The following is a 21,256-nucleotide window of genomic DNA, read 5'->3' as shown; positions in this document are numbered from 1 at the left end:
GAGTGGCAGTCAGATGCACACTCCACTCAAAGCTACTTAGAGTCCTGTACCCTGGCCCCATCCCTGACTCTGTGCTGATAAAACACCTCCCTCCAACCTCCATCCTGGGAAACGCTGTGTCAACAACCCATCGCCCACCTGCCCTCCCTGATTCCATGCTCCTGTCAGTCAGCTGTCACCACCGCCATCACTAACACAACATACCCTTGCAGTGTATCATCAGTCCAATTCAGAGACCGACCCTCAGGAGGGAGGAACTAAGTAGGGAAAGCGATTGGAAAAACATGGTGACAGATGTGAAAAGAGGTGAGGCAGAAGAGTGAAGACAAAGACTTTAACAACATCACGATACAGTCACTCATAATACAGCCACCCACCCACACACACACACACACACACACACACACAAGTATACTTATCAAACCAGGTCACTGAAAACCAGCTACGTCATCATGGTGCAGAAGCAGGAAAAAAGTCTTTGATCCGTTTTGTAATGCACAGAAATTATGGGGTAGTGAAATCTCTCTCTCTCTCTCTCTCTCTCTCTCTCTCCCCCCCTCCTCTGTATTTGATTTGATGCCTGAAAATCCAGCCTGTAGATAAAAAAATAAAATACATAAACCATGTATTTTGTTCAGTTTAAGGATCATAAGGCCTCAGGCTGAACGAGATTAGGTGAGACCTGCTCTGCTTGTGATTGGTGATAGATTTCAGCCAGTAATCAACCAAGGAATGTAATCCTTTCCTAGGCAGAGGACTGAGCTGCCATCGGGTTGGACGGGGTCGCTGCTCGAACTCCAGCCAATCGTAGCGATCACATGATGATGGTATTAAACCCGAAAGTCAGCTCACTTTCAGGCCCCAGAAGCCTTTGCAGCAGGGTCATAAACTGTGCCATGTATGCACATCCAGCACTGTGGACGCAGCAGACAGTCAGAAACAAAGCAGGTCATGCTGATGCTACAATATCATTTGGATAGTAGTAATTGCAGCTAAACTGTCGGATTGCTGCAGGATTTTAACTCGGTTTGATTGTACTAGGTAACAAGGGGATTGGATGTGTTTCTTTTACTCCAAGGGGCGTCCCACATACACAGCGGCCGCCTCAGTAAGTCTTGGAAAGGAGAGTGATGCTGCATCTGTAAATGGACTGTTAGAGACGTTTTTCCTCCTCTCGTGTCTTCTTCTCTGATTGCTCTCGGTTGAGATCCACACATTCAGCTTGTTTTTCTTCTACTCTTGCTTTCTTTCTGGTTATCTCATTTCAATAGAGGCCATTCCAGGATGTATTGTTGTCATTAGTGGGCCAGATTCCCTCGAAGCAGAGAGATCTGCAACACAGCGCCACTCATTTGTTCTCATTTGACTTCTCTCCATTATCCGCAAAGTAGAGGTGGCACAATCCCCACGGGGGCAGCGTTGCATTTTCACCTTGATTGCTTTTGGCTTTCTTATTTAACATGTTTCTTCAGCAACAGCGGAGGCAGAGCAGACAGAGCTGGTGTCACACACATACTACATTTACTGCTGCTGTGTGAAGATCATCCATAGCCTTCTAGAAATAAAACAAGGACATTTTTTGTGCTGGAGGAGAAAGGACTGGAAAAACAACAAGGGCCTGGTCGTAGGCTGAGAGCCAGCCCCGGTACTTGGTAGTTTGGATTGGACTGAGCTGCTTTTGTGAACGGTTTGTACGCAGAAAGCCATGTGTTTGCGTGGAGCAGCCAGGCAGAGATTTGAACTGAGCTACATCCCAGGATCTGACGCTTACTCTCAGTAAGGCTGCTTACATCTTATAATATATACTGCAATTTATAATTAATTATATTAAGCAGTTTGGATATAGAATGTGTAATAATGCAATGTGTTATATGTATAATAGTGTGTCATATATATTGTGTTTCCTGTAGATAATTGTAATTGGCAGTTGATGTATCTATATCTCTGTAAGTCATTATAACCTTATGAAGGTACAGTAAGTTATGCATTTGTGCAGTAGAATCAGTCCCTTTTTTCCTGTAACATCTACAGTTAATTCTGAACTAGTTTTTTGCCTCAGGGATAATTGTCACAGCAGGATTAGAGAGCAGCAGATTCATCATAGCATCTTACTGTTTATGGAATCACAAAAAGCTAGTATCTATGAAATGCTGAACGAGGGTATTGTGGTGAGAGAATAAGTGTGTGTCGGTGTGTACATGTGTCGAGGTGCTTACACACGCAGCTGAGAGCATGAAACCGGCAACATCTGTGAAGGGTTCATCACTCATTGTCTTTCAGTTATCGATCTCTGTGCTTGTGGCACGGCTTTGGTTTTAAATGGAATATCACAACATAACCTCTGGGCAAATGGGTGTGGGGACAAAAGTCCACATAGTCTAATTCACTAACTTTAGAATTCTTCACTTAAAAGCCACATTTTCTTTCTCTCTTATCTTTTTCATTACAGTAGCTGTGAGAGGAGGAGGAGAGGAAAGAAAGGCAGACAGAATGAGATAGAGAGGCAAATCACATAATCACAATCCCATTTTTTGCTTCCACAATTAATTATGCTTGGTTATGATGCTTTGCATTTAAAGTGTCTGCTGTGGTGCATTAAATATGTAAACTGTTTGACCAATCACAGACATGTCTGCTCCCAGGTCCTAAATAAAATGCAATAGAGCACACAACCTGCAACTCTACTAAAACTGCCTTTGGTCTATAGTATGCGGTGCTATTATTATACTGTTATTGTTTTATATTTGTGTTCAAGTGCATCAAATTTTTTAACCAAAGATAAGATACTCATTTTAGCCAGCCACCCGCTAGTATACCATAAAGATCATGGACTGTGTTTGTGTGAAAGAGAAGGTTTCAGGCTGAAGTGTTCTCACTATACAGTCAATTGATCAGCTCTATAGCTCCTCTAGCTGTGGATGTTTCTGATCAGATCCTGTCAGTAGGTCAGAGCAGGAACACATCTAATGATGCAGACCGGGACACCACTCACAGACCTCCTCATTACACTATTTTGCGTCGGGGAGTTTCACCGATTGTTTTTTTGTGTCGTGTTGCGGAAAATAACAGCATATAAAGGTTTTATCACGGCGAGCATGTCGGGTCACTTCTAATCTTTTAGGGTCACACTTTTTAATCTTTCGGGGGCATAGTGTAATCCCATGATTTTTGTGAGCCATGGATTTGATACATTATGCTGCTTTTGATAAGGAGAGTGTACTTTAAAAAGATGATTATAATATTGGAATTACCTTCAGATCACTGGAGGTGTTTAAGGCTGTGCTGAAAGCAAAAACAGGAGCCATGTTTACACTGCATCTTAAAAACGCCTGTGGTTTTTATGGTTTACAATTCAAGACGGTTTGCTCCTTTGCACCACAAAGATGCTTTCTGCACTTCTTTTCATTATACTTTTTCATGCTCAGATATCAGAAATTACAGTGATTGGACCCAAAAGTATGTCGATGCTATCTGTCATAGGTGCATGAATCTTTTATTCCCCGTAAAAAAGTCCTTCATGTAGTGAAACCACTGTCACCCTCACTGAATTGAATCTTATTGTCATCACCGTCCTTGTCATCAGCTGAACAGGGCCTGATACTTCACACACTGTCACAGCAGAGGATTTCTATAGATAGCTCAGAATAGGACAACAGCATTAACGAGGGCTGCTGTTATTCCCACAGTACAGAACGGCTCTTGCCTGTATTCCCACACTGTACCGTGCAGACAATGAACATTCCTCTCTATTGTTGGCCTGTTAGGATGATCCACTGCTGGTTGATTTACTGCACACCGCGCTGCCTTCTGCTGCAGCTCAGTGCCATGTCCGTGGTGACATCACACACGCAACTTGCCATATAAAGGGATGTGATGGAGGGAGTACGTCACTGTGCAATTCGTGACTCAATCATTGCAGCAAGCAGGCTTCTGCGCAGAATTACAAGCATCACGATCCCATGATGTCCCATCCTGCCACTTTATGCCTGAGCCTGACAAGTGTGTCTGAATGCACCATGCACACCAGCTGCACGTTTAGCTATAGGACACAGTTAACTCTCATCTTCCCTTTTTTGTGCTTCTTCTAATTCCCATTGTTCCCTTTTCGCATTTTGTCTCTCCCCTCTCTGTCTCTGTCTGTGTCACTGAGGATGCAATGCAAATCTAAGATCAGCAGAGTGTGTCATGGCAGAGCTGTGGAGGGCTCAGAGGTATCTGCAGAGAGGCTATTACAGTAACAGTGGCAGCTGGAGCAATGGGGGAATAATGCACAGTGCACCAACTCTCTGTTGTACGTAGGGAAGGTTTAGGGCCAACAGTGTTGATGCAGATGCTGATGGAGCGGAGTGTCGATGTTAGCTTGCTAGCTGCTATAGACATTTCTCTGTTTGGACAGGAAGGACATACAAGGCTAAACGGGAGCAGGGAAATGTGATACTTGTGTCAAGATGAGTTAGAGCTCGTCAAAGGGCAGTTTGTTAATGTTTGTTGTAGTTGCTATGCGCATGTTCTGGGTGCATGTGTGTGTGTTCAGGGTGTAAGATTTCAAGACAACATCCCAAAGGGGACATTAGCCTGAGGCCCTGAGGACATGCTGAGAGCCAAAGTGAAGCCTTTCTTTGGCAGCAGCCAGTGCAGCACACATAAAACACACACACAGCTACAAACGCAGAGGCATGCACATGTGAACACGTGCACCCATACACGTAACTCCGACCCTCTATCATCATGGAGTCACTATAAAGAGATGTTTCTCATGCTCATCACACACTCGCCCATCCCCCACTCTACATTTGCTCCCATCCAAGTCACGCCGCCTGTCCCCTACTCCAGCATATAATTTCTGCTGCCGCTTCACTTTGGATTTGTGAATGAAGCGCTGCTCAGTTAGTGTCCGGGAGCAAATCATGAATAATGCAGCAACCCTCATGCGTTCCTCCAGCCGCGTCTGAATCACTAGTGAGGCTGTGTTTGGATGCTGAGGTGATTGGAGGCATTTGTTTTGATGTGAAGCAGGAAGGAGAGGTCACTTGTGTGAGCTAGCAGCATCACAGAGACTTCCTCTAGGTCTTTGTTGTAAATAAGGATGTGTTCATTAAAGTGCACATCCATTAATCTTGTTTTTGTTGTCTGCATGTTTCCACTACAATGCTGAAATGTTTTTTTGCACTCCATTTGCAAGAAATCACTCTGATAATAATGACAAACATTCCCTATACCAGGTATTTACAAAGGCTAATCTAAAAAGAAACTTTTAATAATGCTATTGAGTGAATCAGTATTCTTTTTGTTTGAAAAGCTGCATTAAAGGCTAAAGGGGAGAAAGTAAACTCCAAAACAAAGTTACAGTAGCAGTCATCACTTCTTGCCTACTCCACAATACATGCTGCAGAAACAGGTCACACTGGCATCCTGATAGGCAGACTGATATTGTATAGTGCATAGAGCTACAGTAACATATTCATTCTCAGTGTTAGTAGTGCTAGCAGGGACTCCTTTGATTCAGTTATCTTTAATATGTCTAATAGTTTTAATATGAAACATATATGTGTGAGTATAATATTTAAAGACGATTTAATTGATTGAAGGAGTTGATTGTTTTCTGGCCATTTTGGGGCAGCAAAACAAGCTATAAACACAACACTGACATATTATCCTCTTGTTGTTGTTATGGTGAACAGGTTAGCAAACAGTTGTTTAGTTATCCAGCACACATGGAGCAACATTAGCATTTACGTGGAGTCATGGTTAAGTCCAATGTACTCTCCTTTTAGTTCTCTTTTGCTCTCCACCATCTTCTGAGGGAAAAATCTGTCTCTTTAGCTGGTCTCTAACTTGGTTTGGTACTTGGCAGGTAAAGGGGGTTTTCAGAGCATTTTTGCACTGCAGGGCTGAGGGGAACTGCACAGTTGAGAGAGAATTCTCATCACAACATGCAATCCCTTTCACATATACATTTCATTTGAACAGTAGGTAAAATACAGCTATAGGTACAGCTTTAAAAAAAGTTTAAGTAGTCAATCTCAGCTGAGATTCAATAAAGCATTAAATCTGTAGCATGTGTATCTGTTTGCTGTATGGTATATTTTGGGATTTTTATGTAACTGGACCATGCACCTATGTTATTATGTCATCTCTGCTATCAAGTAAATCTTGCTTTTATGTACCAGTGTTGCTGAAATGCACATTTTGTACCACACTATTGCTCAACTTCTGCCCCTCTGTAACAGCCCATATTTTAGCTGTACAATAGTTCATGAACTATAGACAGCACTCATACATCATTCTGTCTTTCCTTAAGGCTGGCACTTCACTTTAGTAAAATTATTCAGTGTTTGACATAGAAATTCAACACAGAGAACACAAAGCATCTTTTCCACGTGCCTCACCACAGCGCTGATATCTATTGTACTGTGCATTCATTATACTCAGACTAACCCAATGGTCTGTGATCCAGTAGGCAGAGACCAAACCTCCTCTGTGGTTCAGTGAATCAGCCAATCATCATGTGAGGAGTCCTTACCTTGGCCACTGAGCAAGGCTGGCAGCAGTGATTTATGAAGCCCTTTGAAATTTATGGAAAGTTGTCACGTACAAAATTAAAGGGATGCTTCACAGAGCGTTTTCCTCACCAAAATGTCATTATTATTTTGGAGGAAAAGTGGGAGAAATGTAGGAGAAAAGTGGCTTATGAATAATTGATTCTCAACAAAAGAATAAATGCATTAATGCACAGTTAGCCTCATCCAGCCTTTTCATCTACTTCCTGGCTGGTTTCCCTTTTGACATTCGGACAATGATAAAATGATTGATAGCTAATTATAGAAATATGGGGCTCCTGACTGTAACCATACTTGAAAATATCCATCTTAGCAAGTTATTATCACATGATTTACAACATAACTTTTTTACATAAATTTTACTACTTGTAACAAAGAGGACTGATATATTTTATCAAGACCAGGACACATGATTTTAGATGTTTGAAACAAAAGGTATGAAATAGTTCAGTGTTGTGATTTTACTGTACACCCTTGCTAAGTGTGTATTTTAATGTTTAGTAAGTTCTGACATTTTGATGGTTTCACCAGAAGGAAAAAAGTGATAAATGAATGGGCACCTTTCCCTGAGCTTAATAAATTCAGACAGAAGTCAGCCACATTGTTATTGGCTCTCTGCAGTCCTTCATGTCCATTGTACTGTGCATGCAGATACAATCTGTGAAACTCTGAATCATTTATCCGTGCACTACTCTCAGTATACTGTCTGGTTCCTCATCATCCTTCTCCCCCGTGCACACACACACACACACACACACACACATACTTACACTATTAATTTGGAAATACAAACAGGTCATATCCAGGCAGGCTGTGTTGTTAATCTTGTATCTTCCTGTTGTTTATAATGCATTGCAAATGATGATGATTTAAGCACCTATATCAACAAAGTAATCAGCTGCTATCACAGTGAAAATGAAAGATTGCCTATGGCACTAAAAGAGTCAAATATTAGATTAATATTAGATACAACATTGTCTGTGTGAAGTCTGTGCAACCTTCTTAATCAAATTAAATAACCAAAAGAGGAATTTAACTGCATTGTTTTTTAATGTAAATTCCTGTTTTTGTGTAGAGAATGCAGGTTGCAAAGCTACATGTGTTACACCTCATATTTAATTAGGTCAGTTCAAGAAGTATGATTTCCTTACACATACTTCCTGAAAAATCATGTTATAGATAAATATAGAGTCTATTGCAGTGAAACGAGGGAGTGGTGCTGCATCCTGCTGCTCAGTCCCATTTCTCTCTCTCTTTCTGTGTATGTGTGTGTGTGACAGAGACGGAGCAGGCTTTCATCAGGTTTTGACAGGGACTGAAGCCTACGCAGTGCAGGGCAAAGTAAAGTGAAGCTATAGACTACAGACTGAAGGCATCAGCCTCAGCAGAGTTATACAGTGATGTGTTATGAAGCCCTGTGAGGCTAATGCCTGACTGATACCTCACATTTCCGGCACACAGGCAGACACTCTATATGGAAATTTAATTAAGCAAGTATCAACACGCACACACAAACCAAACCTCAGTTCTTTTTCACACATGATTTTTATTGCACTCAGAAATAAGCCAAGTTATATACAATATATTAACCAAATCAGAGAACATCCAGTTCAATGTGAACCAACCACTAAATTCCACTCTTTTGTTCCCCTCTCCTTTATCTACAGGAAACGAAGCCCATCTGCATCCAGGGATCCAAACCAAAAATACGACCAAAGGGAGGGGGGTGACCACTCACAGTATGCCCCGACGGACGGCGGCATGCCCAGATCACCGTCTGACTATGGGGATGGGGACCCTCGGCGGGCTCCGCGGGGCCCACACATGTACCCAGATGTGGATGCGGCACGGATGGGCTACCGGGACCGGCGGGGCCCGGGACGCTGGCACTCCCAGGAATACCCGCTGGACCAGGAGCTAGATGGACCACCCAGCGAGTATGACCTCCAGCGGCAGCGGCAGGAGGAATTCCAGGCGCGCTATCGCAGCGACCCCAACCTGGCACGCTATCCTGTTAAGCCACAGCCGTACGAGGAGCAGATGAGGATGCACGCTGAGGTGGGACGCCTGAGGCACGAACGGCGTCATAGTGATGTCTCCCTGGCCTACACGGAGCAGGATGAGCCAGGCCCCATCCGGCTGTCCCGTCAGCATCTCACCGAGCGCCGGCCGCCTATGGTGGGACAGCGCTCCTACTCCGTCGACCGCTCCTCCCCTGGGCCAATGGGTCCCGGCCTCGGAGGCCACAGAACATCTAACCACAGCCCCCCAACGCCGCACCGTAGCCCTGTGTTGGGTGACCGATCTGGTGACCTGCGGAGAGGTGACCTGGGTGGGGATCCCATGAGGAGGCAGCAACACCACTTGGACCCCAGTTCAGCTGTCCGCAAGACTAAGAGGGAGAAGATGGAGAGCATGTTGAGGAACGACTCTCTCAGCTCGGACCAGTCAGAGTCTGTGCGCCCGCCGCCCCCCAAGCCCCACAAAACCAAAAAGGGAGGAAAGATGCGGCAGGTGTCGCTGAGCAGCTCGGAGGAGGAGCTGGCCACCACACCGGAGTACACCAGCTGTGAGGATGTGGAGATAGAGAGTGAGTCAGTCAGTGAGAAAGGTAGGGGCCACACACACCAACAATCTCACTCAGTCTACTCTCTTTCTGCTACTTTCTCAGTGTTTAACTGTAGTTGTTTAGTGTTACTTAGTATAAATGCACATTTCTCAGTTGCTTTTTCATGCAATTATAAAGCCATCCTTTTCTAGTATTACTCACATAATGCTGTTGTCAGGAAAGACAGATTACATTTAATTATAATGTAATTATTGTTGATATTGATTGTTGCAGCTGTTGACTCAGATATAACCTTCAGATTCCCCAGTCTACAGTCTCTATATGTGCTTTGTATGTTTGTATGTATTTATATGTGTATTTGTATGTGTAGGGCTCATTATTTTCCAGAAAAAAAATCTTTGAATATATCTGTGTTTTTTAGATAGAACCGCTGAAAAAAATGATCGATGCTACAAAAATCTGGGGTTTTTTTCCACATTTTTTTAGATTTACAGTTAAATATTTTTTTCTTTAAAGTGACGTTGGTGCATAATAAGCTGCTCATTTGTATTATCTCTTCATTTTCTGAGCTTAGCACTTCTTGAAAGAACTTCTTTATTATAAACTGTGATGAACAGTGAGTTCTTTTAACAGAAAACACAACAGTGTTTGACGGATGTGGTAACAGTGATTTAAAATGATGTTCTTCTTTTCTAATATCCCAGCATTCTCAGGAAAAATCTTCAGAAACTGAAAACAATGAGCCCTGCGTATGTGCAATGCACTATTGCGTTTTATGTGTGTTATCTATGAATCTACTCTAACAGCTCTCGTGCCTTCGAGGAGGAGGCTTATGCGCTCATGAACCTGTCAGATATGTTTCGGTGTGGCTGGGTGTTTATGTGTGTGACTGAGATTTGAATGGATGTAAAGCTGCTGCTCTCAAGGCCCTCTTCTTTTGCGATTATCTTATGGCATACTTTGCCAGGTCCTACCACAGCTGTTTTACACGATCAGTCTGTTCTAATGGACACTGTTACATAACTAACAGACAGAGGGAAGCAGGGAGAGGGTGTGGGTGTCTAGTGGACCAAGGTGAGCTGAGATAGTAACAATTGCAGTGTATTTTATTCAGTAGTTTTATGTCATCACTGCAGCATATGAATTGGTGGATGTTATTATCAAAAGGCAGCAGAAGAGCAGAGGGTGACTATAGGTTTTCCTGCACTATCTTCCGTTAGCCTTGACTTCTTGACTCCCATTCTGTTTTGTTACCACACTGTGGATGTTACTCCTGGTACAGTCGCCCATTAAATTAAAATTGGATTATGTTTCAGTCCAGTAGGGAAGGGAGCAAAAAATGATGGGTTGGGGTTCTGCGGGGTCTCAAAAGTACAAAATCCAGTAACCTTAATTTTAGGATTTAGGATTTCTTGAAACATCTTAAATATGATTTTGCAATGTATTAAAAATGTATTGTATTAATGAAGTTTACCTTACCTGTATAAAGTGATGGAAAAATGTCCATTGATCAGGCTGTAACAACTACAAAATGAAACTGACATGGAACAAATACCGATTTTCCTCATATTCTTCACACTTAAAAATCTAATATAAATATTGCATTTATAATGGTCTTGAAAGGTCTTAAAATTTCTTAAATGAAACCTGTTGAAACCCGCAGAAACCCTGAAAAAGGGTATGTCATATCTTGATTTATGGACCCCTATACAGAACAGTAGTTCTAGGTTTTTTCACTGCATATTCTGCTGTTGATTTTCTTGTTTCTTGTTGTTTAAACATTCAAATAATAATGTGAATTATGTCTTCACACAGTGGGTCCAGTTTACTGCAGTGTACCTAATTGAGGTGGCATGCTAAGTATTGGCTCAGCCTGGCCTGTCCTGCTGTTTAAATAGAAATGGACATCAGATTGCTCGTGGCAAATGTCCTACCTGCTTGGAGACACAAGCGCACTTGTCCAAGTCTATAAACACGCACTGGCAAGCAAACAGTCAGAGTGACTGAATTAAATGCCACTTTGCATAGAATCAACATCAAAAGCAATTGTTTAGGCTGTTAGCTTCTTGACTGCTCCACCTGGTTGACAGTTGTCGTAATTGCAAATTGATTTTGTTGTCAAACCTGTAATTACGGAAGCCTTTACCTTAGAAATGTTAAAAGTAATAAACACGAAGAAAGGAGGAGGCAGATTTGGCAAATAGAAGAATAAAAGATAGGAAGGAGGAAGGTACAGTAGCACAGTTTGCTTTTGTAAGTAGCACTAGACCAAGTGTCTGCCACATACCCCAAAGACTAGAAAAGAGGGGAGGAATTCGTTGGTCTGCTCTGTTATGTAACTGTTCTCCTCACGAAAGGAAGCAGCCCAGCACCGGCACTACATTATTGATGTGGGAGTTTCCTGGTTTACAGGTAGCCATGGAACAAAAATAGGGAGAAAAGCAGGCTGTTTTGAGGGTCAGAGTTTCTGTTGTTTCTGTCTGCTTCTGTCTGCCTCCTCCACAGGTCAGCCTGTGGAGGAGGCAGAGGAAAAACAAAGCAAAGAGTTGAACTGTTGACCTGAATAAGTATAGCTTTCCATACTAGTTACAGAACATCCTCGGACTGCTGATTATGGTGAGCTATCTTTGGTCGTTATTTAGGTATAATTGGCAGTTTGATTAATTTATTATATAACTAAGGCTACTGTGGCATGGTGCATGCAGGGAGTCTGATAAAAGGTTTAGTAGAATTGAAGCATATATTTTAGACAAGAGTGTCCTTGTTTGCACTTTGTCAAAGTAGACTTGATTATGTAACAGACAGCAGAGAGGGGATCCAAACTCTAGGCCCCAGATTTGGACATGTGACATTCTGGAGTGTATTAATATAATCAATAAAAACCTCATATAATACAGTCAGGTCTGTACTCTGAAATATAATAACAGCCAAGAAAAATCAGTTTTGGCAGTACATAGAGTTTACAAATGGAACAAGTTTAGCATGACTGTGTAAATGCCATAGATGTATTGTAGCTGAACCAGGTTGCACATGTGTTTTAAATGCTCCTAAAAGGACATGGATCATGATTTACATCCATTTTTCACTCTAAAAAGCTGACCCAGTCAAGTCATCTCCCTGCATGTACTATAACATGCAAACCAAGCACTCTTTGATTAGCTACTGAAGAGAGTGTTTTCCCTCACCGGGAGTGAGAACAGGCAAAAAAAACAAAAAAAACAGCTAAGCAAAGAACATCAACTGTAATTGTATGTGAGGCCAGAGATGAAAAAGAGGGCAGAAAGCACCTTTTGGCCATATGTGGCCCATCAGCGTCTTGGGGTTTGTGCACTCAGCTTGACTGGGCCAGGAGATGGGTGTGTAACAGCAGGCCAAGCAGGGTGCATGTCATGCTCTCAAATCGCTAATACCCTGAGGGGGCCGCTGAGGGAGGAGGAGTGCTTGATGGGATGAGAAGGAGGGGAGACCGGGGGGAAAGAGGGAGCGGGGGGAGACTGTAGGAGAGGGAGGGTGTGCCAGCTGTAATGGGCCTGGCTCGTGCCTGCGAGCGCTGGAGACTGATTTATCGCGATGGTCCTCTCCCTGTGTTTTCCTCTTTATCGATTCCCCTGACATGCAGTCTCATAATAGTGCCGAACAGACAGAAAAGGAGAGGCTGGTTGGCTAACTACAGCAGAGAGGTGGACATTGTGAATTGACAGCCTAACTTACATCCTCATTAATGGCTTTTGGGATCAGTTTTTGCACCTCAGTAAGGGTTTGCTCTCAAGTGTCCGCTCTCAAGCTAGATATTAGAAAAATCTTCTTATTAATTTGACCTTTAATACCTTTTAATAAGTACTGTGTGCTTAATAATAGAATTGTTTTAGAATATAAGTTTAAGTTTTAAGATCTGCCTCCCCCAGAGGTTTAACATGACACTGTATCACCTTCCTAGCATGGTGACTATGTTTAAACATACACAGTTTCACTCCTGCCTCTTTTCTGCTCTCGCCCCTTGAATTGTAGTAAAAACAGCATCAATAATTAATGATCCAATTAATAGTTTACACTGGTTTTTATTGAGCTGTCAAAGTGATGGAGAGCCTGCTGGTGGTGAACTCCGCCACTGCCTGCGCTCTGCCTTCGCCCTGAATCAGCACTTTGCAGGGCTTTGGAGTCGGGGCGAAACGGCAGGGCTGGGTGCAGACTGCTGATGCTCACAATTTATGGCCGTGATGAGTTTCCTGCTCCCTGAAAACCACACAGTGCCTCGCTGGGGATCAGTGCCCAATTGTGCCGTGCCACTGGTAATAAAGCTTCAGGGGAAAGAAAGGGGAAAGGCTGCACATACCTCCATGCAGGCGCCCACTCAGATTCTTTTTGACAGACATTGAGGGTGGACTGGGCAAAGGGTAGGGGTCAGGGGGAGGAGTGTGATGGGAGGAAGCACATGCAGAGGTGGAGGTGAAACTGTGACCTTGAGATGATATATATAGAACATCTAAATTTAGTCTATGTATAGCTCCAAAATAGACAAATAAACAAAAAAACATTCAACTTAAGGTGATTTACATGATGTTTCATATGATGCTTCTTCCTCCCCCTGATCATAAATGCAGGCCTTAAGCTGTTTGGACTATCATGGACACATTAGGCAAGTGACTTGTTCAATGAGAGTGTCTACCACGCTGAACTGGGCTCTGGTGTTTATGCTGCCGACAGAATAGCAGCTGGGAGGCAAAGAGGGTAATCACTGTTGTCAGCTGTTGGTTAGAGGGCCACAGAGGGCAAAGCCTGTCTGGGGACAGCCATAATTTTTTTATCACAGTGCATAACTGTGTACAGTAAGTAGTTTTAGCACTCCTCTAGACTGATGGATGGATAGTTAGAGGAGAACATTTTACTTTGGCAGGTATGGATATGGGTTTTAATATTAATTAAAGTACTGTGTTGAAACGCAATCAAAATAACAAAGGGCAATAATGCTGACACCACCCCAAAGAAGTACAATATAATAATTAACATTGTAAAGGATACAAATGGACCAGTTCTGTTTCAAAAATATCAAACGAGGTCCCAATTTGCAAAAACAATGCTACTAAAAATATGCTAAATCATCAACCAACCAACACAAAACATTGGTTTATTAAAGGATAATTCCAATTTATTGTAACGTATAAACAAAGTTTTATTTTTATAGTTTTGGCCATTATTCCTATAACTAATAATCATGCTGAACTTCAGTTGTGCTCCCTTTTTGAGCTTTAATTAGGTTGTTTTTGGTAATATGGCTAAACTGTTGTCAGGTTGTAAACAAGAACCTGTATCAGCAATTACTTGAGTACAACGTTATCACAATACAGTGAGTAACAATGGACAAAGCTTTGCATATAAGACTCAAATAATAATAAACCTAGGTCTTCTGCGTCAGCTGTGTGCATATTTTCATATTGTTAGAAGACTTGAAGATGTGGCTATATTTATTCACAGTGGCAATATCTTTACACAGCACTCTTCTTCCATGCAGCATCTTCTTTTCTATATTGAAAATCACTTCCTCTTTACCCTTGTATGCTCCAGCCCCCCCCATCACCTCCTCTCTACATCTAGAAGCATATGGAGTCTATTTTTATGCCTTTCCATCAGAGTTCCCTGATTTTCCTGAGATTGAATCCTCAGCCAGATAATGCCTGAAGGAGGCCTGTCCTGTATAGGTCCATTAGGTTCTACAGCTCTTTGCAGGGGAAGTGAAGTGTGGGAACTGTGATGTATATGGCACGGAGGTTGCACAAGTGCAGTGTTTTCAGATGACCTTACCTATGCCTGTGGCCCTAAGGTTCACTACTGCTACGTACGTTCATGCAAGCACACAATTGTATCAACAACAACACATGTACAAGAAGAAGACCAGGATCTACTGAATGCCTGTCAGCACCAATACAGGGTTTCTGTATTGTTTAAATGACCATACCTCATCCTTTTATGAGGGCAATTTCATTGGGACCATTTCTTAATTCCCAGCTAAATTCACAACTGAATTGTAAAATGACTTGCCAGTGTAAGCGAATAATATTTAAATGCCCATTACCTCTACATAATAGGATGTTAAATGCAGACGTACACTACCCATTAAGGTCTCAGGACAAAGAAATGACCAGATTCTTAGTAGTCAGACAGCAGTATCTCTCTGACAACTGAAATGATTTCTCTCTGTCTTTGGACAACCTCAACCTTCAATCCTCTTTACCTCCGTACTACTGTTCATTGAGAATTTTAGCACCACCTTCAGATTCAATATTTTTCACTCTTTCTAATTAGCTTGGATTTTTAAGCCTTTTAATCAAACTAAAATAGCTCTCCATCTCTCTGCTCTGTGCATCCATGTGGGAAAACGGGGCAAATCCTGTAGAATGAAGTTGGTTTTGCATATGGTCATGCAGGTTTTGATTCCCCTCACTTAGGGGTCTAACCACCATCAGTTCCTCTCTAACCCTTTATCTGGATTCAAAATAAGAAAGTAAGTGTAATATCATCAGAGCCACTAGTCCTGCCCAGCCTGTATTTCTCAAGGCTGTGTGTCCACTGGTGCTACTACAGAAGTTGTAATCAGAGCCTCATCTTTAAAAGCTCTCCCTGGTGCACTTTAGATTGAGGTCAGTTAAGGCTGCATAGCACTGCAATCTGAATCCCCAGTTAAACACATTAGAGGTCTGCCCTGCTCCCTCCTACAGATGCAGCTACTGTAAGATAAGATAGCAGCATGCTAACTTTGTTTAAACAAAATGTGAGTTGTCTGCGGATTTGAACTTACAGGTGGGGTCCTATCAAAGAGTTTTTAAAGTTTTTAAAATGTTCCAGTAGAGAGAAGAGTGAATAATAGCCTTATTTTGAACAAATACTCCTCTCTGATTGTATTTGTATATTACAAACCTGTACCTTTTAAACAAAGATATGGAAAACATATTGCATGGCAAGTGGCCAATAGGGTCCCAGTAAACTGTTTTTGTGGTAAGCCACCCAGGTCTTGATGCATCTTGGCTTTTAGTGAGTAGATGATGGCCAAAGCAATGGCTACGCTCATTAAACATTGGGCATTTGCTGTGTAAAAAAGGTACCTTGGCTACTTTTCCCTATAAGGTAAAATTTTTTATTCCACAAAAGTGTTTTAACTTTTATGTTAGCCGAGGTATTCTTCGTTTCAGGCAAGGTGACCCACCTCCACTTTAAATTAAACAAATGAGATTATGTTTGTGATGATTGATAGCCAGTATCATATGGAAGTGGGATTAGTGGTAGTTTTCTCAAAATGAAGCCCATAATTCCCATAAAGCTAATTTCTTTCTGTCACTAATTTTGTTAATTCTTGTCCCCATTCCTCATCCAGAGTCAGGTTCCACATATAAAAAGGTTAATTACTGGATTAAAATGATGTCCTGAAAGACCAGGTCCTGTACTCCAAAGCAATATTCCTAGGTATTGTAAAGCAATACAACATGTTTCATAATAAATCAAATTTATTTTTATTCAAATGTGAAACGCAGTGCTGAGCCCCATAGAGGTTGAAATATGATAAAATGTCACAAAATGTATTCTTAATTGGAGAGCTGTAATGGGAACAGTATTACGATAATTTGATTTCTGGTCCAGTCTCTGTTGAGTTTGCATGTTGTCATTATCTTTACACGGGTACACAGATTGGATCTAAGTCCTGTAGGAAAGACAAGGCAAAGAGGAGGAGACATTTTATAAATATAATAATATAATATTATAATATAATTCTAATAATAAATATTGTCATGAATGTCACAACTGAGAAGTGGCAGAGAATGCAGGCTTGTGTCCTTCCCTTACTGTACATTGTTGCGCTGGTCAAATCATTATCGATCCTTTCTGTTGTTATTACCTGAGCTGCATCTGTCTTTCTCCGCAGGGATCTTATAGTTGCACATGATGATCACCTTTTGAGTCTGAGCAGTATGTGAGAGTGGGTGTGTGTGTGTGCATACATGAATGTGGGAAGTCTTGTATGTGTATTACGTGTGTGTGTATCTGTTAATGTCTGTATGTTGTGGTTTGTGGTGTCCTCACTGGTCCCTCTTGCTGTCCTCTCTTGTGTATGTACGCCCTTTCCCCCCACCTTACAGGAGATTTGGATGGCCATTGGTGGGACCATGCGTCTTGGCATAGCAGCGAGGCCTCCCCAATGTCTTTGGTGAGACATGTGGAGCCCTGCCTTGAACCCGCCCCCCTCCCTCCTGCCCCTTAACCCCCATCTCTCTCTCCCTTCTCTCTGTCTCTCTCCTCCCCCCATCCCTCCCTTCTCCCAGAGTCTTTTGTCATTTCATGTTTCCTTCGTTTTATTTACACCTTTGCATGTTGTTTTTCTGTTTTTCTTTCTGTTTTTATCCCACACCTGTAGGGGACAGTCAAAGGGGAAAAAGAAAAACTATTGAGCAGACATTTATGTCCGAGCCGACACACACCTTATCTGAGAGGCAAAAGAAAATGGTGCGCTTTGGGGGACACTCATTTGAAGAGGACTTGGCATGGTGTGAACCGCAGGTTAAAGACTCGGGAGTTGATACGTGCAGTAGCACTACCCTAAACGAGGAGCATAGCCATAGTGAGAAGGTACTGAGACAATCTAGCCTGCATTTTGTTATTATTATTTATGACCTACCCATCCAGTCTTTGTTTGCTCTCTGTCACTAAGTGTAAATAGGTGAGATGTTTGTTTTTTGGATTTTATTTGACGTTGTATAAATTGATTTCTCTTGCGATTTCGTTCCTTTTTGTTTTTCGGTTTTGGCTCCACCTTGCTCGGTGTTGCCGAAAAAGTCTTTTGGGGGCACCCTCTTTGCTTGCTACTTGTACTTGCTGTTTTGCTCCCCAAACAGAAGCTACACATCTTACAGTAGTTGTAAAAGAAGAGCATTGACACACAACCTCTCTGTTTGTCATGGCACACAGGAATGTGGGTCTCTCCTAGTTGCATGCTCGTTCTCCTCCGTATGTTGTGTTCTTGCTCTGCAGCGGTCCTGTTTAGTGCAGTTGGAACACTTTTACTCAGGCCCGTCCCTCTCACTCTGCTGCCCTACCCCACAGCACACAGTCCAGACAGAACCCGCCCCCTGCCCAACTTTCCACTCACTTTTATAGGAAAACCCAAATGATTGTAAGCACACAAAACAGGGAAGACTGGATTTGTTTTGCACAAAAAATTAAAACATTTGTTTTTCTTTTTTCCCTTTCACTGCGCGTCTGTGATTTCACCCTAATCTGTGTGTCATGGCTTTATTCTGTGCTGTCTATATTTCATCCCTTTTGATCTCTGAACTGGCACCTCATGGTTCACTTCATTTGTTCTTGTATCTTGACCTTTTTTCCCCCTTTTCACTGTCTGCTTTCCCCTCACTACTCCACTTGATGGTGGTTGTATGTTTGTGTGTAGTGAAGCACCGGAGTGAGGCTCCGGTCTTCCTGCTCCAGTTTGAAGAGCTGGTTTGAGGAAGAGTGTTGGGGCTGCTTGCTTTACTCTGCATGGGGCGCTGCATGAAGCTCACTCCACCCTCACACTGGCAGGTTCACACAAGCTCTGGAAAAAACACTCAACACTACTTGTGTTGTCCATGATCAGTTTAGGCATTTAGTATTCTATCTTTTAAAATTTAAATCATTAAGCATGTTGCTATGTAAAAAAAAAAACAGAGTTTGTGTGAACTTTCTTTCCTGAGTGAATAAATACTTTGCCCATGCCCCCCTTTTCACTATGGACAGCTGTCTGCTTTGGTCTAAAGTAATCAAATTTGAGTGGATGAGTTGTTAAACAAAAGGTGTGTTGTTGCTCTGACCTTGTAGCACCCGGTGACGTGGCAGCCGTCCAAAGATGGGGATCGCCTAATAGGGCGTATTTTACTCAATAAGCGCATGAAAGATGGAAGTGTGCCTCGAGACTCAGGAGCTCTGCTTGGTCTGAAGGTGAGCTCATAATGACTCTGTCTACCTGCCTGTCTGTGTCTGAAGGTACGATGCAAGCAAACATCCAAATACTGAACATTTCCTTCCAGCTGTAGCCTCATCATTCTACTTCCAATATAGCATGTTATATGTTGGTAATAGACTTCAGTTGATATCAACATCATACACAGGAATTCTGGGGAAGTTTGACAGGTACAGGTGACTATCAGTGTTGTGTTTTCTGAACATTTATGTTAATATATGGTATAATAACTAATAATAATTCTACTAATTTTAGCCTCTTTTTTTCTGTGTGTGTGGCTCGTTGATTTTCTGCTTGGCTTCCAATTATTGATTACACCATAGTGCTACTCAGTATTAATATTCATTAAAGACTTGATTATGTTCCTGATGAATATTAATGAGCAGCGTTTGATATTGAGCTGTATAATTTTCTGAACTCACTCACATTTAAGTACTTTAATGAACTGCATTCAGCAAGTCAGTCCAGATCCAGTCAGTAATGTCAATGCCCACATTTGACAGTTGAACTATTATTTGTTTTGCACAGTTATTGTAGTGTTTACATGTTGAATAATAGTATCACAGTTACCTACTTATTTAAATGTTATTCTTACTGTGTGTGTTTTTCTTATTATCTTATCTGTATAAGTTACTTCGGTTTACTTCTGGCTTAGGTCATCTTCTTGCTTCACAAGATTTAAACCTTTAAGTCAGTTTGTTATTGCACTGTGGTCACTACATTGACCAAAGCGTATAAAAGATTTTCTCTTGTTGTAAATGCTCTGGTTTCCCTTCCCTTTTCACGGTTGCATAAATCTGTAGGTGGTGCACACTGGTTTAAAAAGCTGAGCAACCAAAGTCCCAAGGAGCATGGTGGGCCATGAAGAGAGAGAACAGAGAGTGGCAAGATGGGGAAAAATCATTACTGATTGAATGAACCTCCTGAAATGGCATGTTTGTGTCTACTCAGTGCCTCTGTGCGTTTCTGTCCGCTCAGCAGCAGCCAACCAACTCGGCAATACAGCCAGTCAGTCCATCAGTCAGGCTGCCAGCCTCGCCCTCACTGTCTATCTCTCTCTCTCTCTCTTTTCCTCTGCAAGCCTCCTTCTCTGGCTTCTGCCTGTTACATAAAGCCATTTCATTTAGCAGACTTCCCTAAGCTTCTTTGTATGTTGGCATTCAGCTGCCATTAAGAGGGATTTTTATTTGTATGATGCCCATGTAAGCTGAGCAGAGTGGAGTACAGCAGCTCAGGACTGTACAGTACAGCTCTAGCCCACAGGCCTGCACTGTTACAGAATCACAGAGCAGCACCAGAGTGTGTTCCTGGGGAACAAAGCACAGCCCTGGACATTTAAAAAAAAAACAGAGACGCACTTCTACCATTGACCCCCTCCTTGTAATGCTTTTATTGAGGATTCAGACCTTGCAGGCAAAAGCTAAAGCCATGACAAAAAATCAGTGTTCTTCTGCAAACTGCAGTGCACATGATACAACTTTGTAGGCTTTGTCATGAAGAGTTAGCATGACACAATAAGGCAGCAGTTATAATGAATCACTAACAGTTCAAGTTTAGTTTAAACATGTATTTCAATGCTAATCCAGTCACCTCTCTGCTTCTGCAGGTGGTGGGAGGCAAGATGACAGAATCTGGTAGACTTTGTGCTTTTATCACTAAAGTGAGGAAAGGAAGTCTAGCAGACACTGTTGGACACCTCAGACCAGGTATTAAAACACACACACACACACCACTTTTATATAGACATTTTTTTAAAATTTAGTGGATGTTGTTGTTGCTGTTCAATATTGCTTCTGGAGGTGAATAATGATGTGTATTTTCCTGCAACCACGAGCAGACAGCCTCGCATCAAAAGATTAAAATATTCCATGTGACATTGGAGTATCTCTGGTGTTTTCACGGTGACCAGGTGCTGGGGAGTGGAATGGGGAAGCTTTGTACGGAAGGGAGCCACATTTAAGAAGTTTACAATATCATACTAGAATCTAAGCCTGAGCGCAAGGTGGATGCTGGTGGTCTCACGGCCTATAGGGGTGAGGCTGCAGTCACTGTCACACCACACTATATTACCTCTTTCACAAGACCAGTTGGGTCGGAGGTTACTTGACAGCTAAGAATGCAATTGGATGACCAGTGGTGTTAGGC

The 21,256-nt window shown here is 42.2% G+C and overlaps 1 protein-coding gene across 1 annotated transcript in view; it reads left to right on the top strand.

Moving 5' to 3' along the window:
* Window positions 1–21,256, top strand: part of rims2a (regulating synaptic membrane exocytosis 2a) — a 140,193-nt gene that overhangs the window by 58,048 nt on the left and 60,889 nt on the right. The window contains 6 exon segments of the mRNA XM_035672333.1: window positions 8,228–9,171; window positions 17,531–17,742; window positions 18,970–19,089; window positions 20,718–20,815; window positions 21,011–21,119; window positions 21,121–21,155. Coding sequence (XP_035528226.1) covers window positions 8,228–9,171; window positions 17,531–17,742; window positions 18,970–19,089; window positions 20,718–20,815; window positions 21,011–21,119; window positions 21,121–21,155 — 1,518 coding nt within the window.

Source organism: Morone saxatilis, unplaced genomic scaffold (assembly GCF_004916995.1).
Source record: "Morone saxatilis isolate NCDOM2014 unplaced genomic scaffold, NCSU_SB_2.0 Contig24, whole genome shotgun sequence".
In the NCBI taxonomy this organism is placed as follows: Eukaryota; Metazoa; Chordata; class Actinopteri; family Moronidae; genus Morone; species Morone saxatilis.
The sequence above is the reverse complement of the archived record's forward strand: the minus strand, read 5'-3'. Positions and strand labels throughout refer to the sequence as shown.